Source organism: Tursiops truncatus, chromosome 20, assembly GCF_011762595.2.
Source record: "Tursiops truncatus isolate mTurTru1 chromosome 20, mTurTru1.mat.Y, whole genome shotgun sequence".
NCBI lineage: Eukaryota > Metazoa > Chordata > Mammalia > Artiodactyla > Delphinidae > Tursiops > Tursiops truncatus.
Window position 1 is genome coordinate 44,450,318 of NC_047053.1, and position 26,960 is coordinate 44,477,277.

Sequence of the window (26,960 nt, forward strand, 5' to 3'; positions counted from 1 at the left end):
GTCCCTGCCCAGTTAGTTGCTTGGCCTGATGTGTCCCAGCACTGGCACCTACAGGCTGTTGGGTTGGGGCCATGTCTTGGCGCTAATGAGCTAGAGGTAGGATTCCACAGTGGCGCTTGCCAGCACCAAGGGTCCACATGGTAGAAGGAGCTCCTAAAAAAGGCTGCTGCCAGTGTCTGTGTTCTCATGGTGAACTCCAGTTGCCTCTTGCCTCTCCGGGAAGCTCTCTAAGATCAGCAAGTAGATCTGGCCTAGGCTCCTCTCAAATTACAGCTTCTGTCCTGTGTCTCAGTAGATTTTGTGTGTGCCCTTTAAGAATGAAATCTCTATTTCCTGCAGCCCTCTGGTATTCCCAAAAGTAATCGCCAGTGGTCTTCAAAGCCAAATGTTCTGGGAGCTCATGTTCCCGGTGCAGGCCCCCCAGGCTGGGGAGCCTATGTGGGACTCAAGACTTTGGCAGAACCTTTACAAAGTAATTGTTCTCCTTTGTGGGTCACCCACTGGGGGGTATGGGACTTGACTATATTGCAAGTCTGCCCCTCCTAGCCATCTCGTTGTGGTTCGTTCTTTATGTCTTTAGTTGTAAAAGATCTTTTTTGGTAGGGTCCTGTCTTTTTCATCAATGGTTGTTCTGCAGATGGTTGTGATTTTGGTGTGCCTATGAGAGGAGGTGAGCTCAGAGTCTTTCTACTCTGCCATCTTGGCCATCTCCCTTCCTTAAACCTTTTATATAAGTAAGGAGAAACCCCTTCCTAAGCACCTTGTAACAGGATACACAGCAGGACCTCACCATTATGGAAATCTGGCCTGCCCCTGGGGCCAAGGCACTGCTGCTCTGTGACTGAGTGGGGGAGGGGGTAATGAGGCCTCTACAAGAATTGGGGTTTGCTTTATAGGTGGCGTGAGCCAGATTCCTTATGGAGGAGCCTGGGATGAGAGTTCTTTGGCACCAGGGCACCCCCCCAATACAGTATTAATGTAGTCACCATATGGTACATTACATCCCTATGACTTATTTTATAACTGGAAGTTTGTCTTCTGACCATCTTCACTCATTTGTTCTACTGAAGACCCTTTTTTTTTTTTTTTTTGGTAAATGAGATGTATTTACTATACAGATACTTAAATAATTGATTTTTTTTTTTTTTTTTGGCTGCACCGTGCAGCTTGCAGGATCTCAGTTGCCTGACCAGGGACTGAACCCTGGCCATCGCATTGAAAGCTCCGAATCCCAGCCATTAGGCCACCGGGGAACTCCCTAATTGAAATATTATTAATGCTTACAGTAAAGAAGTTCACAATCTCTGCAGTAATAAAACAGTATGTTCTACAACAGTCTGAAGATCATTGAGAGAAATTTGTGTAACTTTCAGTCTGACCAATTAAAATTTCCAGATGATAACTAAGCATGAGATTTTAGGAGAAATTCCATCAAAAAGAAAGAGCATATGAAATGGTTATTCAAGGAGTCAAAGAAAAAAATGGACCCAGATAAAAATGAATTAGTCTGTGGTCAAACTGATGACAAATTCAGTATAATGAAATTGAGGACCAAGTTGTGAACATTATGTCTTAGAGGATATTCATGTGAAATATGAAGTTATGTAGGGAAGTTTACATACTTAAAACATTTTGGTATGAAAATGGCCATATTGCACTGGATTGTGGAAAAGGAGAGCCCAAAAAGATGTATTTGCAGATTTTTAAAAGACATCAGTTGAGTGTCAAAATTTTGAAAATACAGTATTCGGGAATAAATTGTGTGGATTTGGGGATCTGTACAAGGTGAATTTTTCTGTTTTTAGTGATTTTATCAGTTGACCGTATCGGTAAGCAACGAGTTTTCAGGGTGCATTCTCATACTTTCAAAGTGAGGAGTAAGTTTACGGTGAAGTCTTTCATTAAACTGAAGAAGGGATAGATAAATAGAAAGTTATTTAGAGAGGGAAAGTCATTAATCCATTTTGTTTATGGGAAGTTTGTGTATTGTAGATTTCCAAGGGAGCAAAGTGGATATTCCCTCAATTTCAGAACTATTTTTAATGTAGCTCTCTGTGTACTAACATTATGGAGCTGATTCAAAATATTAAGCGTTTGAAAATTAGACAAAACAATTCGTTTGACCTACAAATCTTTGATTATGGTACCAGCCAAGATCTCTAGTTTAGAGATATACCTGTGCAACAGTCAGCATTTCTGTTACAAGTCTGGCACCTATTTTTCTAAAGCAAAGGAATGAAACATTGTGTAAAACTTTGTTTTTAAGTTATATAAATGATTCTGGGCTACAGAACTACATATTGCTATCTGATAGTTATTAAAAGTAATTGGTATTTCAAGCAATCAGACCAACATAGTTCTATGCTTATGTCACTTCTGATGTTTTTATCCTCAGGGTATTTAACTCATAGCTTTTAGTCTAACATTCAGCAATAAAAAAGTTTTACTTTAATATTTTCTAGGTGCCCAAGGTCCTAATGAAATGCAGTCTAAAAAAGCCTCAACCCTACCATGTTCTGACTCACATGAAGAAGTGTTGAACACTCCCTTATCTAGTTTTTTGTCCAAGAGTGGGACATCCTTTGTTGAAGACAGTGAGTAGTAATGCATTGAGTTCTTGAGACTATTGCTGTGAGTTGAAGCCAATCGTTCTTGTGGCAGTTGCTATTAGCCTTTTTACTTTTGTTGCTCTACAATTAATGCGATTCATTTTGGTTTTATGTGACCTCATTTGTAAATGTTTGCTATTAATTATGAACTCGGATTTCTTCATAAGATGGTCTTTGGTCACATGTTTTGCATCTGCTATTTTATTTAAATCCTCTCCTCTCAAACAGAGACTTTAGGACAATAAGAGTCTGTTACGTTAGACTGATTAGATGTCAGTTGGTGGTCTTCAAATTATAATAACTTGAAAAATATTCTCATTTTGTATTGTCTCTGAGGTTTTCATATGGTTAGTATTATATAAAGTCATTGTTAATGGCTAACTATTTTTATAACATGTGGATAAACCATAATTTATATAGCTATTCTTTAAGCCATTTAGGTTTTTAGTAATTTTTCATTGTTTTTAAATGACTTTAGGAAGCATTTTTATGATAATAACATTAAAATTGCATTCTTCCTGATTTAATTAGGTCCCTACTTGTTTACTGAGGATGAGTCCCTATTTTCATTGTTTTTTAGGTGTGTTTTTTTTTTCTCAAGTTTAAAATACAGTTCTAAGTAGTGTGTGTGAACATGTTTGTATAGGGTATGTGTATATATAAAATGATACAGGATATATATATATATAAAAAATGGTTTATTTCTTAGAGTTCATCTTAATGTCCACTTTGATTTGTCCAACTAGCAGAAATTCCTTCTGTGGATATGATCCCAAATGCTAGGAAGTTAGGGGAGCCTATCCGATCAGCTATTCCTTTACATCCACCTTACCATCCTTCAGCGCCTCGAGCTCCCTGCCCCATAGGAAAAGAATACTTGCGTTCAAGTCACTGCTCCCCTACTGTGAATTCTACTGGAGAAGGCACAGCATTTTCTGTGGTAAGTGGAAAAGCTTGCTTTCAACTGGTGAAAAGTCTATAGATTTAAAAAGGTTTCTGCTAGAATTGTAGTCAAGGATACTGCACTAATCAGAGCACTGTACTTCTTAAAATTTACCTCTGCATATACCTGTATATTCTTACCCTAGGAAGATAGGGACAGGATGACTATGTAAAAGGGGAAATAGTAAGAGCCAACACATACTGAGTGTTTATTTTGTGCCAGGCACAGTTCTGCCTAATTTGCAGGTATCGAAGAAATTTCTTCTTACAGCACAGCTCTCGAGTAGGTACTATTTATATTTCCCATGGGGAAGCTGAAATAGAGAGTTTAAGAATCTTGTCTGAGGTCACACAGCACTTGTAGAATTAGGATTAGAATTCAAGCATTCTAGTTTCAGTACCCATATTGTATGTCTCTAATTGAGTAATTGAAATGTTTTAACATATAGAAAAGTGTCAAAACTAATCTTTCATCCATATTCCTATTATCCAGCATGAACTACCGTTAACATTTTGGCCTATTAGCTTCCACTCTTTTCTTCTTTGAAAATAAAATCCTTTTTTACACAGTCATCCTTTTTCTATCTTTTTAGCAACAAGAACGCTCAGGTATATGCCAAGGGTAAATTTATAAACAATGATACACTCTCATAATTAAAAATTCATACAGTGCCGAAAAAGTAGTTAGCATTAGGTGACCATAATTCTAAACATTCTGTGCATCTATTTAGATAGGAGGGTGGATGGATAAAAAGAGAAAAAAGGGATCATAGGATAATGGTTACATTTGGGGAAGGCTTGCAGGGATGGTGGAAGGCCTTTTGAGTTGCTGGTAATATTCTTTTTCTCTACCTGGGTTGCAGTTAGGTGGGAGTATTCTTTTTCAAATAATTCTTGAGCAGGACACTAACTTCAATTTTAAACATTTTTTAAAAATGTGATTATATTATAGTTATTTACTAAAAAGTATTAAATTTAATTTTACTTTAATAGAAGAAAAAGATACTGAAGTGAAATTGAAGAGATTGTTAAACATCAGATGTTTCTTTATCACAAGAAATATTTTCTATAAGATTCCCTCTAAAGTTAAGAAATAAATTGTTTAAAATGTTGAGCTTATATTCATATTTTGGAGGTTTTGTCTTGTTTCAGTTTTGGACAGTTTCTATTGACTTCTTGATATGAAAGATAATGACTTTAATACTTTCCACTTGCGATTTGATCATTTTATCATTGTCCACATGTAGCTGTAACTCCTAAATTTTTATATTTGAGAACACCTTACTTGCATTTATATTTGAATGCAATCCTGAGCCATGCTTTTTCTTTGAGTACAAGTTTATAGACATTGCTCCATCCTTTGGCATTGGGAATCAATGGAGTGTTTTGACAAATGTGTGTCTTAAAAAAGCAAAACATGGAGAATGAAGGGATCTAGCTTTGTGTTACAGGTCCTCCCTTCCCATCACACCCAAAATGTTCTTCTTTTTGTGTCTTCCTTATATCTCTTTCAAATCAACTCTGTTTTTAATAGGAACCAGATAATAGAGTTTTCTTAAATTCCAAGTTGTCTAAAGATGGCAAACAGGAAATGTATCCAGTTCAGGTCCAAGGCTCTAGGACAAGGAAGCTTCCCAAAGGAAAAAGGTAACATTACTGTAGGCTTCAATGTTTACAGTCTGTCTGCAAAGGGATTTGAAGAGTTAAGGATATACTCTCCAAATTTTGCTGTGAAGACCAGTATGAAATATTTGGTAAAACATGTATTACAGTAGTTTTGAACTAAGTAATGTACATACACTTGTCTACTTAAATATGTCACAAGGTCACTTTTTATTACAGGTATGAAAACAGAACTGCAGTCTCATCCTGGGATTCACCTTTCTCCCAGAGGGCAGGAAAGAGGTTAACAGAACAAGAATTACATGCAGTATCAGAGAAACTATCTCAGCGCCTCTCTGAACTAGATTGGGCAAGTCTTGTTTTTTAATCTGTATTGAGATTGCCATAGTAGGTGAGCATTTAAGTGATTTTACAATTGAAGGTGAGAGCTAAGCTAAGGTACTAGGAAGTTAGTTGCGTCTTACTTACTGAAAATCTTCCATAAGTCAAGCAGGTAGGACATAGGATGAGAAATTATATCCTAGCCTTTTATTATGTAACCAAATTTGGTATAGATTTATCCAAATTTTTATCAAATTCTATCTATTTATTTATTTATTTGGCTGTGTCAGGTCTTAGTTGCGGCATGCGGGATGTTTTATTGAGGTGCCCGGGCTCTTCATTGCGGCACGCGGTCTTCTCTAGTTGTGGTGTGTGGGCTCAGTAGTTGCAGCCCGTGGGCTCTCTAGTTGTGGCGTGCAGGCTCCAAAGTGCACAGGCCTCAGTAGTTGTGGCGCGTGGGCTGTAGAGCACACAGGCTCAGTATTTGTGGTACGCAGGCTCTAGAGCGCACGGGCTCAGTAGTTGCTGTGTGCAGGCTTAGTTGTCCTGTGGCACGTGGGATCTTAGTTCCCCAACCAGGGATTGAACCCGCATCCCCTGTATTGGGAGGCGGATTCTTAACCACTGGACCACTCGGGAAGTCCCAAATTTTTATCGAATTCTGATGAAAACTAAATAATTTAATGTAACTGATTATATTAAACCGTATATCTTTAGATATATCTGTATTGTTTCCCTTTGTCACTAAAGACACATTTGGTATAAAATTAGATGGATCTCTGATTTTCACAAAATACTGTAGTTTGGGGGTATCATTGAATAAATATATTAAATCCCTGTGTGACTTACTCTTAAGTTTATTGAAACTGAATAGTCCATGGCATTGATGTATATATATCCTTTAGAAACTATGCATAAGCATCTGAAAATTTGTGTCTAAACTTGGGCTTAATTATCTGAGAAAACTTTTAAAAGGTTATATCTGTCTAATCTTTCCAACTTGCATTCTGCTGAAGTCAATGAAAGATGTTAAAAAGAATTTTCTTGATAGATGTTAAAAAGTGCCCTGGGTGATCGAATTAAAGAGAAGACCAGCTTTGAAGAGGAGGATATTGGAAATGAAGAGGTGGAAAGTGGAAATGATGAGACACTGTCTCAGCATAGTGACAGCATCGTGGAGTATGGGCCGAAGAAGCAAAGGCCAGGTACCTATCTCAGGCCAGGTTAAGGACGTCCCCAGAAACCACTTAGCCACTCTGATCTAATGACTGGCTTTCTTTTTTAAATATTTCAGAAATATGTGAAAGCATCAAAAATAATATCAAATACCTGTATCTCCATCTAGAAGTAGCAGATGTTAACAGTTATATTTGCTTTACACCTTTTGTGTTTAAGAAATAGAGTTAAAATCTCTTCTCTTGTCCCCACATTCTTTTTCTTTCCCTCAAAGAAATTACTCTCTCAAAGTTGGTATCTTTTCTTCATATCTCTGTTTTTTATTTTTAATTTTTTCCAGGTTTATTGAGATATAATTAACATACAGCATTGTATCATGTAAGGTGTACAACATAATGATTTGATATATGTGTATATTGCAGAATGATTACTACAGTAAGTTTAATTAACATCTGTTATTTCACATTCAGTTTTTTTATGTGATGATAACTTTTTTTAATTAATTTATTTTTATTTATTTTTGGCTGTGTTGGGTCTTCGTTTCTGTGCAAGGGCTTTCTCTAGTTGCAACGAGTGGGGGCCACTCCTCATCGCGGTGCGCGGGCCTCTCACTGTCGCGGCCTCTCTTGTTGCGGAGCACAGGCTCCAGACGCGCAGGCTCAGTAGTTGTGGCTCACGGGCCCAGTTGCTCCGCGGCATGTGGGATCCTCCCAGACCAGGGCTCAAACCCGTGTCCCCTGCATTGGCAGGCAGACTCTCAACCACTGCACCACCAGGAAGCCCTGATGATAACTTTTAAGATCTAATCTCTGAGCAACTTTCAAATACAGAATACAGTATTAATTGTAGTCACCATACTGTACATTATATTCTGAGAACTTATAACTGTAAGTTCTACCTTTTGAACAAGTTCACCCATTTCACCCATCCTTCATACCCCCTACCTCTGGCAACCACCAGTCTGTTCTTCTCTGTATTTTATGCATTTGATTTTTTAAAATTCCACATAAAAGTAATATCATAGAGTATTTGTCTTTGTCTGACTCATTTCACTTAGCATAATGCCCTCAAGGACCATTCATGTTGTGCAAATGGCAGAATTTCCTTTTTTATGGCAGAATAATATTCCATTGTGTATATATCACATTTTCTTTATCCATCGACTGAACACTTCGTTGTTTGCATGTCTTTGCTGTTGTAAATAATGCTTCAGTGAACATCTCTTTGAGGTAGTGATTTCTTTTCACTTCTGGATATACACCCAGAAGTGGAATTGCTGGATCATATGGTAGTTTTATTTTTAATTCTTCCAGGAACCTCCATATTGCTTTCCATAATGGCTGCACCATTTACATTCCCACCAAGGATTCGCAAGGGTTACCTTTTCTCTACATCCTTTCCAACACTTGTTACTTCTTGCTTTTTTTGAGGATAGCCATTCCCATAGGTATGAGTTGATATCTAATTGTGTTTTTGATTTGCATTTCCCTAATCATTAGTGATGTTGAGCACCTTTTCATGTACCTGTTGGCCTTTGTATGTCATCTTTGGAAAAATGTTCAGTTCCTCTGCCTATTTTTTAATTGGATTTTTTTTTTTTCTTTCTGCTGTTGAATTAATACTTTGAATATTAACCCCTTATCAGATACCTGATTTGCAAATATATTCTCCCATTTGGTAGATTGTCTTTTCATTTTGTTGGTGGTTTTCTTTGCTTTGCAGAAGTTTATTAGTTTTAATAGCCCCACCTCTTTATTTTTGCTTTTGTTGCCTTTACTTTTGGTGTCAAATGCAAAAAATCATTGCCAAGGCCAATGTCAGCCAGGTTAGTGCCTTTTTACTTACCTTTATTTCTTCTAGAAGTTTTATGGCTTCAGGTCTTATGCTCAAGTCTCTTAATTCATTTTGAGTTGATCTTTGTGTTTGGTGTAAGATAGGAGTCCAGTTTCATTATTTTGCATGTGGTGTCCAGTTTTCCCAACACCATTTATTAAAGAGGGTATCCTTTCCCCATTGTATATTCTTGGCTCCTTTATCATAAATTAATTGACCATATATTCATGGGTTCGTTTTTGGGCTCTCTATTGTGTTCCATTAAGCTCTGTGTCTGTTTTTTGCCAATATATTGTTTTGATTACTGTAGCTTTGTAATATAGTTTGAAATCAGGAAGTGTGATGGCCTCCAGCTTTGTTCTTTTTTCTCAGGATTGTTTTGGCTATTTGGGGTGTTTGTGGTTCCAAACAAATTATATGATTGTTTGTTCTATTTCTGTGAAAAATACCATTGGAATTTTCATAGGGTTTGCATTGAGTTTGTAGATCTCTTTGAGGAGTATGCACATTTTAACAGTATTAATTCTTCCAATCCATGAACACAGATCATCTTTCCATTTATTTGTGTGTTCTTTAATTTCTTTCATCAGCGTCTTATAATTTTTGGTGTACAGGTCTTTCACCTCCTTGGTTAAATTTATTCCTAGGTATATTATTCTCTTTGAAGCAGTTGTAAATGGGATTTTTCCTTAATTTATCTCTTTTTATTTTTTTAAAGAGGAGAAAACAAAAGTTTAGTAACACATATATATGGGAGAGACCTAGGAAAACTGAGTAACTCCAGTTTCTCTGATAGTTTGTTATTAATGTATAGAATTGCAACTATTTTTGTACAGTTGACCCTTGAACAATGTGGATTTGAACTGTGCAGGCACTTATACATAGGTTTTTTTCAATAAATACGTACTATACTACTATACTGTCATCAGTGCCGGTTGAATCCATGGATGCAGAACTGTGGATACGGAGCACTATCTGTAAAGTTATACTTAGATTTTTGGCTGCGTGGAATCAGTGCCCTAAGGAACAACTGTATATTGATTTTGTAACCTGCAGTTTTACTAACTTCATTTATTCTAACAGTTTTGGTGGCTTCTTTAGGGTTTTTTATATATAATGTGATGTCATCTGTAAAGTTATATTTCTTCATTTCTGATCTGGATGTCTTTTATTTCTTTTTCTTGCCTAATTGCTCTGTCTAGGAGTTGTAGTACTATGTTGAATAAAAGCAGGCATCCTTGTCTTGTTCCTGATCTTAGAGGAACTACTTTCAGCTTTTCACTGTTGAATATGTTAGCTATGGGCTTGTCATATATGGCATTTATTATGTTGAGGTACACTCCTTCTATACCCAGTTTGTTGAAAGTTTTTAAAATGAATGGATGTTGAATTTTGTTAAATGTTTTTTCTTTATTTATTGAGATGATAATATGATTTTTATCTTTTGTTTGGTGTACACAGTGACGGATTTGTGAATGCTGAACCATCCTTGCACTTCTGGAATAAATCCCACTTGATCATGGTGCATGATACTTGTAGTGTACTGTTGAATTCATTTGCTAATATTTTGTTGAGGATTTTTGCATCTATGTTCATCAGGGATATTGGTCTGTAATTTTTTGTGGCGTCCTGTCTGGTTTTGGTTTTAGGGTAATGTTGGCCTTGTAAAATGAGTTTGGAAGTGTTTCTTCTTCTGTGTTTTGGAAAGGTTTGAGAAGGATTGGTATTCTTTAAATGTTTGGTAGAATTCACCAGTGAAGCCATCTGGTCCTTGACTTCTTTTTTTTTAATTTTTATTTTATATTGGAGTATAATTGATTAACAGTGTTGCATTAGTTTCAGGTGTACAGCAAAGTGATTCAGTTATACGTATATCCATTCTTTTTCAGATTCTTTTCCTATATAGGTTATTACAGAATATTGAGTAGAGTTCCCTGTGCTGTACAGTAGGTCCCTGTTGGTTATGTATCTTTTTTTTTTTTTTTCCCCGGTACACAGGCCTCTCACTGCCGCGGCCTCTCCCTTTGCGGAGCACAGGCTCCGGACGCACAGGCCCAGCGGTCATGGCTCACAGGCCCAGCCGCTCTGTGGCATGTGGGATCCTCCCAGACCAGGGCACGAACCCATGTCCCCTGCATCGGCAGGTGGACTCTCAACCACTGCACCACCAGGGAAGCCCGGTTATGTATCTTAAATAAAGCAATGTGTACATGTCAATCCCAAACTCCCAATCTATCCTTCCTCTCAACCCTTCCCCCTGGTAACCATAAATTTGTTCTCTGAATCTGTGACTCTGTTTCTGTTTTGTAAATAAGTTCATTTGCATCTTTTTTTTTTTTTTTTTAGATTTCACATATAAGCGACATCATATGCTATTTGTCTTTCTCTGTCTGACTGACTTCACTTAGCATGATAATCTCCAGGTCCGTCCATGTTGCTGCAAATGGCATTATTTCATTCTTTCTAATGGCTGAGTGATACTCCATTGTATATATACCACATCTTTATCCATTCATCTGTTGATGGACATTTAGGTTGCTTCCATGTCTTGGCTATTGTAAATAGCACTGCAGTGAACATTGCAGTGCATGTATCCTTTCAAACTCTCGTTTTTCTCCAGATATATTCCCAGGAGTGGGATTGCTGGATCATATGGTTTTTAGTTTCTTAAGGAACCTCCATACTGTTCTCCATAGTGGTTGTACCAATTTACTTCCCCACCAACAGTGCAGGAGAGTTCCCTTTTCTCCACACCCTCTCCAGCACTTACTGTTGGTAGACTTTGATGATGGCCTGGTATGTGGTGATATTGCATTGTAGTTTTGATTTGCATTTCTCTGATAATTAGCGATGTTGAGCATCTTTTCATGTGTCTCTTGGCCATCTGTATGTCTTCTTTGGAGAAATGTCTGTTTAGATCTTCTGCCCATTTTTTGATTGGGTTGTTCTTTTTTTGTTTTTGTTTTTTTGACAGTGAGCCGCATGAGCTGCTTGTAAATTTTGGAGATTAATCCCTTGTCGGTCACATTGTTTGCAAATATTTTCTCACATTCTGTGGGTTGTGCTTTCATTTTGTGTATGGTTTCCTTTGCTGTGCAAAGCTTTTGAGTTTAGTTAGGTCCCATTCATTTATATTTTTTATTTCCATTACTCTAGGAGATGGATTGAAAAAGATATTGCTGTGATTTATGTCAGAGTGTTCTGCCTGTGTTTTCTTATAAGAGTTCTATATTGATAGTATCTGGTCCATTTAGGTCTTTATTTTGAGTTTATTTTTGTTTATGGTGTTAGAGAATATTCTAATTTCATTTTTTTTTTTACATGTAGCTGTCCAGTTTTCCCAGCACCATTTATTGAAGAGACTTTCTTTCCTCCATTGTATAGTATTGCCTCCTTTGTTGTAGATTAATAAACCATAGGTGCATGGGTTTGTTTCTGGGCTTTCTGTCATGTTCCATTGAGCTATATGTCTGTTTTTGTGCCAGTACCATACTGTTGTGATGACTGTAGCTTTGTATCAATAGTATAGTCTGAAGTCAGGAAGCCTGATTCCTCCAGCTCCATTTTTCTTTCTCAAGATTGCTTTGGCTATCCAGGGTCTTCTGTGTCTCCATACAGATTTTAAGATTTTTTTTGTTCTAGTTCTGTGAAAAATGCCATTGTCAATTTGGTAGGGATTGCATTGAATCTGTAGATTGCCTTGGCTAGTACAGTCATTTTGACAATATTCGTTCTTCCAATCCAAGAACGTGGTATATTTTTCCATCTGTTTGTGTCATCTTTGTTTTCCTTCATCAGCATCTTACGGTTTTCCGAGTTACAGGTCTTTTGCCTCCTTAGGTAGATTTATTCCTAGGTATTTTATTCTTTTTGATGCAATGGTAAATGGAGATTGTTTCCTTAATTTCTCTTTCTGATCTTCTTAGTGTACAGAAATGCAACAGATTTCTGTGTATTAATTTTGTATCCTGCAATTTTACCAAATTCATTGATGAGCTCTAGTAGTTTTCTGGTAACATCTTTAGGATTTCTATGTACAGTATCATGTCATCTGCAAACAGTGACAGTTTTACTTCTTTTCCAATTTGGATTCCTTTTATTTCTTCTCTGATTGCTGTGGCTAGGACTTCCAAAACTATGTTGAGTATAAGTGGCGAGAGTGGACATCCTTGTCTTGTTCCTGATCTTAGAGGAAATGCTTTCAGCTTTTCATTGTTGAGTATGATGTTAGCTGTAGATTTGTCATATATGGCCTTTATTATGTTGAGGTATGTTCCCTCTCTGCCCACTTTCTGGAGAGTTCTTTTATCATAAATGGCTGTTGAATTTTGTCAGAAGCTTTTTCTGCATCTATTGAAATGATCATAGGATTTTTTTTTTTTTTTTTTTTTTTTTTTTTTTTGCAGTATGCAGGTCTCTCACTGTTGTGGCCTCTCCCATTGCTGAGCACATGCTCTGGATGCGCAGGCTCAGTGGCCTTGGCTCACGGGCCTAGCCACTCTGTGGCATGTGGGATCTTCCCGGACTGGGGCACGAACCTGTGTCCCCTGCATCGGCAGGTGGACTCTCAAACACTGTGCCACCAGGGAAGCCCCATAGGATTTTTATTCTTCAATATGTTGATGTGGTGTATCACACTGACTGATTTGCAGTTATTGAAAAATCCTTGCATCCCTGAGATAAAATTCCACTTGATCGTGTTGTATAATCCTTTTAATGTATTGTTGGATTCAGATTGCTAGTATTTTGTTGAGTTTTGCGTCTATGTTCATCGGTGATATTGGCCTGTAATTTTATTTTTTTTGTGGTATCTTTGTCTGGTTTTGGTATCAGGGTGATCGTGGCCTCATAGAATGAGTTTGGGAGTGTTCTTTCTTCTGCAATGTTTTTGAAATAGTTTGAGAAGGATAGGTGTTAACTCTTCTCTAAATGTTAGATAGAATTTACCTGTGAAGCCATCTGGTCCTCGACTTTTGTTTGCTGGGAGTTTTTAAATCACAGTTTCAATTTCAGTACTTGTGATTGGTCTGTTCATATTTTCTATTTCTTCCTGGTTCAGTCTTGGGAGATTTTACCTTTCTAAGAATTTGTCCATTTCTTTCAGGTTGTCCATTTTATTGGCATCTAGTTTGTAGCAGTCTCTTATAAGATCCGTTGTATTTCTGTGGTGTCTGTTGTAAGTTCTCCTTTTTCATTTCTAATTTTACTTATTTGGGCCCCCTTCCTCTTTTTCTTGATGAGTCTGGCTAAAGCTTTTATCAATTTTGTTTATCTTTTCAAAGAACCAGATTTTAGTTTCATTGATCTTCTCTATTGTTTTCTTTGTTTCTATTTCATTTATTTCTGCTCTAATCTTTATGATTTCTTTCCTTCTACTGAATTTCGGTTTTGTTTGTTCTTCTTTCTCTAGTTGCTTTAGGTGTAAGGTTAGGTGTTTATTTCTGATTTTTCTTGTTTCCTAAGGTAAGATTGTATCACTATAAACTTCCCTCTTAGAACTGTTTTGCTGCATCCCATAGATTTTGCTTTCATTTTCATTTGTCTCTAGGTATTTTTTGATTTCCTCTTTGACTTCAGTGATTCATTGGTTGTTTAGTAGCATATTGTTTGGCCTCCACGTGTTTGTGTTTTTTACAGTTTTTTTCTTGTAGTTGATTTCTAATCTCAGCATTGTGGTTGGAATAGATGCTTGATATGGTTTCAGTTTTCTTAAATTTACCAAGGCTTGCATTGTGATCCAACATGCGATCAATCCTGGAGAATGTTCTGTGTGCACTTGAGAAGAATGTATACTCTGTTGATTTTGAATGGAATGCTCTATAAATATCAAGTCTATTTGGTTTAATGTGTCATTTACGGCCTGTGTTTCCTTATTTATTTTCTATCTGGCTAATCCATCTATTGATGAAAGAGGGGTGTTAAAGTCCCCTACTATTATCATGTTACTGTTGACTTCTCTTTTTATGGCTGTATTTATTTACCTTATATATTAAGGTGCTCCTATGTTGGGTGCATATATATTTACAGTTGTTATATCTTTTTCTTGGATTGATCCTTTGACCATTGTGTAGTGTCCTTTGTCTCTTACAGCAGTCTTTATTTTAAAGTCTATTTTATCTGAAATGGGTATTGCTACTCCAGCTTTCTTTTGATTTCCATTTGCATGGAAAACCTTTTTCCATCCACTCACTTTCATTCAGTATGTGTCCGTAGATCTGAAGTGGGTCTCTTGTAGACAGCATATATATGGGTCTTGTTTTTGTATCCATTCAGCCAGTCTGTGTCTTTTGGTTGGAGCACTTAATCCATTTATGTTTAAGGTAATTATTGATATGTATTTTTTTATTGCCCTTTTGTTAATTGTTTGGGATTTCCTTTTGTAGGTCTGTTTTCTTCCCTTTCTCTTTTGTTCTCTTCTCTTGTGATTTGATGCCTAACTTTAGTGTTGTCTTTGGATTCCTTTTTTGTGCGTGTATTTTTGTAGATTTTCAGTTTGTGGTTACCGTGAGGTTTTGATATAGCAGTCTATATATAAACAAGATTGTTTTAAGTTGCTGGTTTTTTAATTTCAAATGCAATTCCAATATCCTGCATTTTTGCTTTCCTCTTCTCACAGTTGCTGGTTTTGATATGATATTTGCATGCAGATGATTTCCTACCTTTACTGTATGTTTGCCTAATGGTGAGCTTTTCTATTTGTATTCTTCTTGTTTCTAATTGTGCCCTTTTCTTTTCTGCCTGGAGAAGTTCTTTAGCATTTGTTGCAAAGCTGGTCTGGTGATCCTGAATTTTCTTAGCTTTTGCTTGTCTGTAAAGCTTTGATTTCTCCTTTGAATCTGAATGAGAGCCTTACTGGATAAAGTATTCTTGGTTGTAGGTTCTTCCCTTTGATCACTTTATTAATTTATTTATTTTAATACATCTTTATTGGAGTATAATTGCTTTACAATACCATGTTAGTTTCTGTTGCACAACAAAGCGAATCAGCCATATGCATATACATGTCCCCATATCCCCTCCCCCTTGAGCCTCCCTCCCATCCTCCCTATGCCACCCCTCTAAGTCATTGCTAAGCACCGAGCTGATCTCCCTGTGCTATGCTGCTGCTTCCTACCAGCCAACTATTTTACATTCGGTAGTGTATATACGTCAATGCTACTATCACTTCGTCCCAGCTTCACCCTCCCACCCCATGTCATCAGGTCCATTCTCTATGTCTACCTCTTTATTCCTGCCCTGCAACTAGGTTCATCAGTAACTTTTTTTTAAGATTCCATATACATGTGTTAGCATATGGTATTTTTTTTTCTCCTTCTGACTTACTTCACTCTGTATGACGGACTCTGGGTCCATCCACCTCACTACAAATAACTCAGTTTTCTTTCTTTTTATGGCTGAGTAATATTCCATTGTATATATGTGCCACATCTTCTTTCTCCATTCATCTGTTGATGGATATTTAGGTTGGTTCCATGTCCTGGCTACTGTAAATAGTGCTGCAGTGAACATTGTGGTGCATGTCTCTTTTTGAATTATGGTTTTCTCAGGGTATATGCCCAGTAGTGGGATTGCTGGGTCATATGGTAGTTCTAGTTTTAGTTTTTTAAGGAACCTCCATACTGTTTTCCATAGTGGTTGTATCAATTTACATTCCCACCAACAGTGTAGGAGGGTTCCCTTTTCACCACACACTTTCCAGCATTTGTTGTTTCTAACTTTCTTGATAATGGCCATTCTGACCAGCATGAGGTGATACCTCATTGTAGTTTTGATTTGCATTTCTCTAATAATTAGTAATGTTGAGCATCTTTTCATGTGCTTCTTGGCCATCTGTATGTCTTCCTTGGTGAAATGTCTATTTAGGTCTAATGCCCATTTTTTAACTCAATTGTTTGTGTTTTTGATATTGAGTTCCATGAGCTCTTTGTATATTTTGGAGATTAATCCTTTGTCTGTTGTTTCATTTACAAATATTTTCTCACATTCTGAGGGTTGTCTTTTTATCTTGTTTACGGTTTCCCTGATGTTAAAAAGCTTTTAAGTTTAATTAAGTCCCATTTTTTATTTTTGTTTTTATTTCCATTACTGTAGGAGGTGGGTCAAAAAAGATTTTGCTGTGGTTTATGTCAAAGAGTGTTTTTCCTATGTTTTCCTCTGAAAGTTTTATAGTGTCTGGTCTTACATTTAAGTCTTTAATCCATTTGGAGTTAATTTTTGTGTATGGTGTTAGGTAGTGTTCTAATTCCATTCTTTTACATGTAGCTGTCCAGTTTTCTCAGCACCACTTATTGAAGAGGTTGTCTTTTCTCCATTGTCCGTTCTTGCCTCCTTTGTCATAATTTAGGTGCCCATATGTGTGTGAGTTTATCTCTGGGCATTCTTTCCTGTACCATTGATCTATATTTCTGTTTTTGTGCCATTACCATATTGTCTTGATTACTGTAGCTTTGTGGTATAGTTTGAAGTCGGGGAGCCTAATTCCTCCATCTCCATTTTTCTTTGTCAGCATTGCTTGGTCTTTTGTGTTTCCTTACAAATTGTAAGATTTTTTTGTTCTAATTCTGTGAAGAATGCCATTGATAGTTTGATAGGGATTGCATTGAATCTGTAGATTGCTTTGGGCACTATAGTCGTTTTCACAATATTGATTCTTCCAATCCAAGAACATGATATATTTCTCCATCTGTTTATGTCATCTTTGGTTTGTTTCATCAGTGTTTTATAGTTTTCTGAGTACAAGTCTTTTGCCTCCTTAGGCAGGTTTATTCTTAGGTATTTTATTCTTTTTGTTGCAGTGGTGAATGAGATTGTGTCCTTAATTTCTCTTTCTGGTTTTTCACTGTTGGTGTATAGTAATGCCAGAGATTTCTGTGCATTAATTTTGTATCCTGCAACCTTACCAAATTCGCTGATTAGTTCTAGTAGTTTTCTGGTGGCATCTTTAGGATTTTCTACGTATAGTATCATGTCATTGGCAAATAGTGACAGTTTTACTTCTTTTCCAATTTGGATTCCTTTTATTTCTTTTTCTTTTCTGATTGCTGTGGCTGGGAGTTCCAAAACTATGTTGAATAAGAGTGGTGAGAGTGGGCATCCTTGTCTTTCTTGTTCCTGATCCTAGTGGAAATGCTTTCAGTTTTTCACCATTGAGTATGATGCTTGCTGTGGGTTTGTCATATATGACTTTTATTATGTAGATTCCCTCTATGCCCATTTTCTGGAGAGATTTTATTGTAAATCGGTGTTGAATTTTGTCAAAAGCTTTTTCTGCATCTACTGAGATGATCATATGGTTTTTATTCCTTAATTTGTTCATGTGATATATCACATTGATTGATTTGCATATATTGAAGAATCCTTGCATCCCTGGGATAAATCCCATTTGATCATGTTGTATGATCCTTTTTTTTTTTTTTTTTTGGTTCTTTTGCAGTACGCGGGCCTCTCACTATTGTGGCCTCTCCCATTGCGCAACACAGGGTCCGGACGCGCAGGCTCAGCAGCCGTGGCTGACGGGCCCAGCCGCTCCATGGCATGTGGGATCCTCCCAGACCGGGGCACGAACCCGTGTCTCCTGCATCGGCAGGCGGACTCCCAACCACTGCACCAGCAGGGAAGCCCTGTATGATCCTTTTAATGTGCTGTTGGATTCTGTTTGCTAGTATTTTGTTCAGGATTTTTGTGTCTATGTTCATCAGTGATATTGGTCTGTAATTACCTTTTTTTGTGGTATCTTTTTCTGGTTTTGGTATCAGGGTGATGGAGACTTTGTAGAATGAATTTGGGAGTGTTCCTCCCTCTGCAATTTTTTGGAAGAGTTTGAGAAGGATCGGTATAAGCTCCTTTCTAAATGTTTGATAGAATTCTCCTGTGAAGCCATCTGGTCCTGGACTTCTGTTTGTTGAAAGATTTTTAATTAAGGTTTCAGTTTCATTACTTGTGATAGGTCTGTTTATATTTTCTAATTCTTCCTGGTTCAGTCCTGGAAAATTGAACCTTTCCAAGAATTTGTCCATTTCTTCATGGTTGTCCATTTTATTGGCATATAGTTGTTTGTAGTAGTCTCTTACAATCCTTTGTATTTCTGCAGTATCAGTTGTGATTTCTTCTTTTTCATTTCTAATTTTATTGATTTGCATCCTCTCCCTTTTTTTCTTGATGAGTCTGGCTAAGGCTTTAACAATTTTGTTTATCTTCTCAAAGAACCAGCTTTTCATTTTATTGATCTTTGCTATTGTTTTCTTTGTTTCTATTTCATTTATTTCTGTTCTGATCTTTATGATTTCTTTCCCTCTACTGGCTTTGGGTTTTCTTTGTTCTTCTTTCTCTAGTTGTTTTAAGTGTAGGGTTAGATTATTTGAGGTTTTTCTTATTTCTTGAGGTGAGATTGAATAGCTGTAAACTTCCCTCTTAGAACTGCTTTTGCTGCGTCCCATAAGTTTTGGGTCACCATGTTTTCATTGTCATTTGTTTCTATGTATTTTTAAGTTTCTTCTTTGATTTCCTCAGTGATCTCTTGGTTATTTAGTAAGTGCACTGTTTAGCCTCCATGTATTTGGGGTGTTTTACAATTTTTTTTCCTGTAATTGATTTCCAGTTTCATAGCATTGTGGTCAGAAAAGATGCTTGATACGATTTCAATTTTCTTAAATTTTCCGAGGCTTGATTTGTGACCCAAGATGTGATCTATCCTGGAGAGTGTTCCATATGCACTTGAGAAGAAAGTATATTCTTCCACTTTTGGGTGGAATGTTCTGTAAATATCAGATCTGTCTGGTCTATTGTGTCATTTAAAGCTTGTGTTTACTTATTTTCTGTTTGGATGATCTGTCCATTGGTGTAAGTGGGGTGTTAAAGTCCCATACTATTATTGTGTTACTGTCGATTTCTCCTTTCATGGTTGTTAGCCTTTGCCTTATGTATTGAGGTGCTCCTATGTTGGGTGCCTAAACATTTATAATTGTTATATCTTCTTGGATTGATCATTTGATCATTATGTAGTGTCCCTCTTTATCTCTTGTAACAGTCTTTATTTTAAAGGCTATTTTATTTGATACAAGTATTGCTACTCCAGCTTTCTTTTGATTTCCATTTGCATGGAATATCTTTTTCCATCCCTTCACTTTCAATCTGTATGTGTCCCTAGCTCTGAAGTGGCTCTCTTGTAGACAGCATATATATGGGTCATGTTTTTGTATCCATTTAGCCAGTCTGTGTCTTTTGGTTGGGGCATTTAATCCATTTACATTTAAGGTTATTATCAATATGTATGTTCGTATTATCATTTTCTTAATTGTTTTTGGTTTGTTTTTGTGGGTCTTCTTCTATTGTGTTTCCTGCTTAGAGAAGTTTCTTTAGCATTTGTTCTAAAGCTGGTTTGGTGGTGCTGAATTCTTAGCTTTTGTTTGTCTGAAAAGCCTTTGGCTTCTCCATCGAATCTGAATGAGATCCTTGCTGGGTAGAGTAATCTTGGTTGTAGGTTCTTCTCTTTCATAACTTTAAGTATATTCTGCCACTCCCTTTTGGCCTGCAGAGTTTCCACTGAAAAATCAGCTGATAACCTTATGGGGATTCCTTTGTATGTTATTTTTGTTTTTCCCTTGCTTTTAATATTTTTTCTTTGAATATAATTTTTGTTAGTTTGATTAATATGTGTCTTGATGTGTTTTTCCTAGGGTTTATCCTGTATGGGACTCTCTGTGCTTCCTGGACTTGGGTGACTATTTACTTTCCCATGTTAGGGAAGTTTTCCACTATAATCTCTTCAAATATTTTCTCAGACCCTTTCTTTTTCTCCTCTTCTTCTGGGACCCCAATAATTCGAATGTTGGTGTGTTTAATGTTGTCCCAGGGGTCTCTGAGATTGTCAGTTTTTTTCATTCTTTTTTTCTTTTTTTAATACATTTATTTATTTATGGCTGTGTTGGGTCTTCGTTGCTGTGTGCAGGCTTTCTCTAGTTGCGGTGAGCAGGGGCTACTCTTCATCGCAGTGTGAGGGCTTCTCATTGTTGTAGCTTCTCTTGTTGTGGAGCATGGGCTCTAGGTGCACAGGCTTCAGTAGTTGTGGCTTGCAGTCTCTAGAGCTCAGGCTCAGCAGTTGTGGCACACAGGCTTAGTTGCTCCTCGGCATGGGGGATCTTCCCGGGCCAGGGCTCAAACCTGTGTCCCTTGCATTGGCAGGCAGATTCTTAACCACTGCACCACCAGGGAAGCCCTCATTCTTTTTTCTTTAGTCTGCTCCTCAGCAGTTATTTCCACCATTTTGTCTTCCAGCTCACTTATTCATTTTTCTTCCTCCGTTAGTCTGTTATTGATTCCTTCTAGTGTATTTTTCATTTCAGTTATTGTATTGTTCATCTCTGTTTGTTTGTTCTTTAGTTCTTCTAGATCTTTGTTAAACATTTCTTGTATTTTCTCAATCCGTGCTTCCTTTCTGTTTCCGAGATTCTGGATCATCTTCACTGTCATTGCTCTGAATTCTTTTTCAGGTAGATTGTCTATTTCCTCTACATTTATTTGGCTTTGTAGGTTTTTACCTTGTTCCTTCATCTGTGACATTTTTTTGCTGTTTCTTTTTTTGTTTTTTAATGAGTGGGATTGTGTTCCTGTTTTACTGGTTGTTTGGCATGAGGCTTCCAACATTGGAGTTTGTAGGCTGTTGGGCAGAGCTGGGTCTTGGTGCTGATGAGGTGAGGAACTCTGTGAGACCTCACTTCCAATAAATATTACCTGGGGTCTGAGGTTCTCTGTTAGTCCAGTGGTTCGGACTTGGAGCTCCAACTGCAGAGCTCACAAATCAAGATCCTGCAAGCCGCGTGGGGCAGCAAAAGTAAAAAATAGAACAATAACAATGTAAAAAAATAAAATTAGACTAGGAAACTAACAGATACGTTAAAAAGAGTGTAAAAATAAAAATGTAGATGAATCAACAACCGGAAAGTACATCAGTACCACAATCATAAAAAAGAGGAGGGAAAGAAAAATAAAAAGGGCGGGGTGGGGGAGCCCTTGGCTGTGGAGAGGGAGGCCTAAGCAAGGGAGATTTGTGCGGTGGGCAGGGCCAATGCTCAGGACCCACAGGCATGGAAAAGGCCCTGGGGGCTGTGGGGGGTGGGGCTTAGGGTCTAGGAACAGAAGGGGCCCAGGTGTGCCTCCCACCCCTGGTCTCAGAGGGCAGGGGACCTCACCTGGGAGCCCAGCAGGCTTTCTGGGCTCAAGTGGGCAGGGCAAATGCCCTCCTCTCTTCTTCTGCTCCTCTGGTCTGGGGCCTGGGAGGGCCCCTCCCACCTTCCTCTCCTGATCTCCTGGGCCTCCCTCCTATGCCCCCAGGACCAATGTGGCTGGAGGTGGGGTAAGGGGGGGCCTTGGAGGGCAGGGGACTGGCCTGGGAGCTCAACAGGCTCCCTCTGCCCTAGTGGGCAGGGCAATTGCCCTCTGCTCCTCTCCTGCTCCTCCTGGAGGCCCCCTCCAACCTGCCTCTCCTGATTTCCCCGGCCTCCTTCCTATGTCCCCAAGGACCCACATGGCCTGGAGGAGGGGGCTTTGGATCGCAGGGGGCCAGCCTGGGAGCTTAGCAGGCTCCCTGGGCCCCAGTTGGCAGGGCAATCGCGCTCCGCTCCTTTCCCACTCCTCCTGGAGAGCCCCTCCCGCCTGCCACTCCTGATCTCCCCGGCCTCCCTCCTATGCCTCCAGGACCTACGCAGCCTGGATGGGGCTTTGGAGCAGGGAGAACTGGCTTGGCAGCTCAGCAAGCTCCCCGGCCCGAGTGGGCCAGGCGATCACCCTCTGCTCCTCTCTCGCTCTTCCCAGAGAGTCCCTCCCACCTGCCTCTCCTGATCTCCCCAGCCTCAGGGGTGCCAATCTTGGCCTCCAGTTCTCCTCCCCCCTCGGTTCCCATACATCCTACTGGTTCACTCTGGGGTTCCTCCCGTCTCCTTGGGGGTCAGAGTCTCTCACCAGCAGCCGGCAGGCACCCTAGTTGTGGGGAGATGCTAATTCCATGTCTTCCCACACCACCATCTTGACTTTTTCCCCATCACTTTAAATATATCATGCCACTCCCTTATGGCCTGCAGAGATTCTGCTGAGAGATCAGCTGATAACCTTATGGGAGTTCCCTTGTATGTTACTTGTTGCTTTTAGTATTTTTTCTTTGTCTTTAATTTTTGTCAGTTTGATTACTGTGTGTCTCATCGTGTTCCTCCTTGGGTTTATCCTGCCTGGGACTCTCTGCGCTTCCTGGACTTGGGTGACTGTTTCCTTTCCTGTGTTAGGGAAGTTTTCATCTGTTATCTGTTACAGTATTTTCTCAGGTCCTTTCCCTCTCTCTTCTCCTTCTGGGACTCGTATAATGTGAATGTTGGTGCATTTAATGCCCCAGATGTCTCTTAGACTGTCCTCATCTCTTTTCATTCTTTTTTCTTTATTCTGTTCCTTGGCAGTGATTTCCACCATTCTGTCCTCCAGCTCAGTTATTCGTTATTCTGCAATTGATTCTTTCTAGTGTGTTTTTCATTTCAGTTATTGTATTGTATTTATCTCTGTTCTTTAGTTCTAGGTCTTTTTTGTTTGTTTGTTTGCTTTTTGTTTTGTTTTGTTTTGCGGTACGCGGGCCGCTCACTGCTGTGGCCTCTCCCGTTGCGGAGTACAGGCTCGCGCAGGCTCAGCGGCCACAGCTCATGGGCCCAGCCGCTCCACGGCATGTGGGATCCTCCCGGACCAGGGCACGAACCCGTGTCCTCTGCATCGGCAGGCGGACTCTCAACCACTGCGCCACCAGGGAAGCCCCTGTTCTAGGTCTTTGTTAAACATTTTTTGTATCTTCTCGATCTGTGTTTCTATTCTTTTTCTGAGATCTTAGATCATCTTTACTATCATTACTCTGAATTCTTTTTTGCATAGATTGCCTATCTCCACTTCACATAATTGTTCTTGGGTTTTATCTTGTTCCTTCATCTGGGACATATTCTTCTGCTGTCTCATTTTGTTTAACTTTTCTGTGATTGAGGTTTCCATTCTGCAGGCTGCAGGGTAGAGGCTTTTCTTGCTTTTGCTGTCTGCCCCCTGGTGGATGAGGCTGTCTAAGAGGCTTGTGCAGGCTTCCTGGTGGGAGGGACTGGTTCCTGCCCACTGGTGGGTAGAGCTGTGTCTTGTCCCTCTGGTGGGCTGGGCTGTATCAAGGGGTGTGTTAACTGGGCAGCTGTGTGCTCAGAAAGACTCTAAGCAGCCTGCCTGCTGGTGGGTGGGGCTGTGTTCCTGCCCTGTGGGCCATTTGGCCTGAGACATCCCAGCACACAGCCAGCTCACAGGCTGTTGGGTAGGGCCAGGTCCTGGTAAGAAAATGGCAGCCTCCAGGAGGGGTCATGCCAATGAGTACTTCCCAGAAGTACCGCCACCTGTGTCTTTGTCCCTGAAGTGAACCACAGCCACCCCCTGCCTCCACAGGAGACCCTCCAATACTAGCAGATAGGTCTGGCCCAGTCTCTTATGAGATCACTGCTTTTTTTCTTGGGTCCCGGTGCACGCAAGACCTTGTGTGCACCCTCCAAGGGTGGAGTTTCTGTTTTCCCCAGTCCTGTGGGATTCCTGTGATCAAACCCCACTGGCCTTCAAAGCCAGATTCTCTGAGAGCTCCTCCTCCTGTTGCCAAACCCCCAGGCTCGGGAGCCTGTCATGGGGTTCAGAACTTTCACTCCTGTGGGAGAACATCCGTTATCTCATGTAGATACAAAAAAAAAAATATTTCACTTGTGATGAGAACTCTTAGTATCTACTCTCTTAACTTTCAAATACACCATCACAGCAGGGTTAACTATAGTCATCATGCTGTGCATTACATCCCTAGTACTTATTTTACAACTGGAAGTTTGTACCTTTTGACCAGTTCCCCCACCCTTTACCCCGTGCCTCTAGTAACCACAAATCTGCTCTCTTTTTATATGAGTTTGGCTTTTTTTTTTTAATTTAAGATTTCCACATTTAAGTGAGTTTGGTTTCTTTTTTTTTCTTTCAGTTACACATACAGGTGATTTCATACAGTATTTGTCTTTCTGTCTGACTTATTTTACTTAGCAAAATGGAATCAAGGTCCATCCATGTTGTCACAAATGGTGGAATTTCCTTCCTTCTTATGACTGAATAACATTTCATTGTATGTATATACCACATCATCTTTATCCATTCATCTGTCAGTGGACATTTACTATTGTTCCATGTCTAGGTTATTGTAAATAATGCTGCTTTGAACATGGGGAAACAGATACCTCTTCAACATAGTGTTTTTGTTTCCCTTGTATATATTCCCAGAGATTAAATTGATGGATCATATGGTAATTCTATTTTCAATTATTTGAGGACCTTCCATACTGTTTTCCATAATGGCTGTACCAATTTATAATCCCACCAGCAGTGCACAGTGGTTTCCTTTACTCCACATCCTTGCCAACACTTGTTACTTCTTTTTGATGATAGCCATTCTAACAGGCGTGAGATGACATCTCATTGTAGTTTTAATTTACATTTCCCTAATGATTAGTGCTGTTGAGCACCTTGTCATGTACCTGTTGGCCATTTGTATATCTTCTTTGGAAAAATGTCTCTTCAGGTCTTTTATCCATTTTTAAATTGAATTATTTGGTTTTTTGCTATTGAGTTGTAAGCATTCTTTATATTTTATATAGTAACCCCTTACCAGAGATCTGATTTGCAATTTTTTTTTCCATTCTGTAGGTGGTTTTTTTCATTTCTTTGATCGTTTCTTTTGTGGTGCAGAATTTTACTTTGATATAGTTCCACCTGTTTATTTTGGTGCTTGACTTTAGGTGTCATATCTTTGTTTTTTAATGTAGGCATTTATTGTTATGAACTTCCTCTTACAACTGTTTTTGCTGCATCCCATAAGTTTTGGTATATTGTATTTCCATTTTCATTTTTCTTAAGATTTTAAAAATTTCTCTTTTGATTTCTTTGACCCACTGGTTGGCTAGTATGATATTGCTTAATCTCCATGTATTTGTGAATTTCCCATTTTCTTCTTGTAATTGATTTCTAGTTTCATACTATCATGGTCAGAAAAGATGCTTGATGTGATTTCAGTCATTTAGAATTTTCAAAGACTTGTTTTGTGGCCTAACATATGATCTATCCCAGAGAATGTTTCATGTGCGTTGGAGAAGAATGGTTATTCTCCTGCTTTGGCATAAGAGTTTTCTGTAAATGTCTGTTAAGTTATCTGGACTAATATGTAATTTAAGTCCAGTATTTCCATATTGATCTGTCTGGGTGATCTATCTACTGCTGAAAGTGGGGAATCTAAGTCCCCTACTATTTCTGTATTATTATTTCTCCCTTTGGGTCTGTTAATATTTGCTTTATATATTTAGATACTCCTATGTTAGGTGCAAAAAACTTACATAAAATTATATTCTTTTTATGAATTGACCCTTTTATTATTGTATAATGATTTTATTTGTCTCTCATTATAGTTTTTGTCTTAAAGTCTATTTTGTCTGTTAGAAGTATAGCTACTACACCAGCTTTCTGTAGGTTTCCATTTGTATGGAATATCTTTTCCCACCCCTTCACTGTTAGTCCGTGTGTGTTCTTAAAGATGGAGTCTCTTGTAGGCAACATAGTTGGGTCTTTTTAAATTTTTAATCCATTCAGCTACTCAGTGTGTTTTGATTGGAGAATTTAGTCCATTTACATTTCAAGTAATTATTTACTGATTGATATGGTCTAAATGTCATTTTGTTAATTGTTTTCTGGCTGCTTTGTAATTCCTTTGTTCCTTTCTTCTTTTCTTGCTGTCTTCCTTTGTGACTTGAGGATTTTCCCTAATAGTAGCTTAGATTTTTCTCTTTGTTTTGTGTATCTAAGTTTCTGCTTTGTGGTTACCATAAGGCTTATATAAAACATATTTATAACAGCATATTTTAAGATGATAAGTTGAAACACATATTAAAGTTCTACATTTTTACTTTCCCTTCATTTTATGTTTTTGATGCCACATTTTACGTTCTTTTTCCTTGTGTATCCATTAACAAATTATTTTAGTTATAGTTATTTTTACTATTTTTGTTTGTCAGTCTTCATACCAGATTTGGTATATGACTTACCACCATCATAACATTAGAGTATTCCGAATTTAAATAATTACTTATCTTTACCAATGAGATTTATACATTTCTATATGTTTTCTTGTTACTAATTAGCACCCTTTTATTGCAACTTGAAAAAGTCCCTTTAACAGAGTGGCCTAGTGTTTAGGATTCCAGACTTTCACTGCCATGGCCTGGGTTCAATCCCTGCTTGGGGAACTGAGAACCCACAAGCCGCACGGTGCAGTGCAGCCAAAAAAAAAAAAGTCCCTTTAAAATTTTTTGTAAGGCTGTACTAATGTTGATGAACTCCTTATTCATTCAGCTTTTGCTTGTCTGGAAAGCTCTTTATCTCTCC

General features: G+C 38.4%; 1 protein-coding gene across 11 annotated transcripts in view; it reads left to right on the forward strand.

Annotated features, from left to right (window-relative positions):
- The window catches only part of CEP95 (centrosomal protein 95), a 59,554-nt gene that overhangs the window by 20,788 nt on the left and 11,806 nt on the right, over nucleotides 1–26,960 (forward strand). For 6 of the 11 annotated variants that reach the window (XM_019944439.3, XM_073797435.1, XM_073797441.1 and 3 more), the window contains 5 exons: nucleotides 2,463–2,594; nucleotides 3,356–3,549; nucleotides 5,086–5,198; nucleotides 5,394–5,523; nucleotides 6,547–6,700. In XM_019944439.3, coding sequence (XP_019799998.1) covers nucleotides 2,463–2,594; nucleotides 3,356–3,549; nucleotides 5,086–5,198; nucleotides 5,394–5,523; nucleotides 6,547–6,700 — 723 coding nt within the window. The remainder of the gene's footprint in view (nucleotides 1–2,462; nucleotides 2,595–3,355; nucleotides 3,550–5,085; nucleotides 5,199–5,393; nucleotides 5,524–6,546; nucleotides 6,701–26,960) is intronic. The other 5 variants (XM_019944440.3, XM_019944441.3, XM_073797436.1 and 2 more) reach the window with 5 other exon arrangements.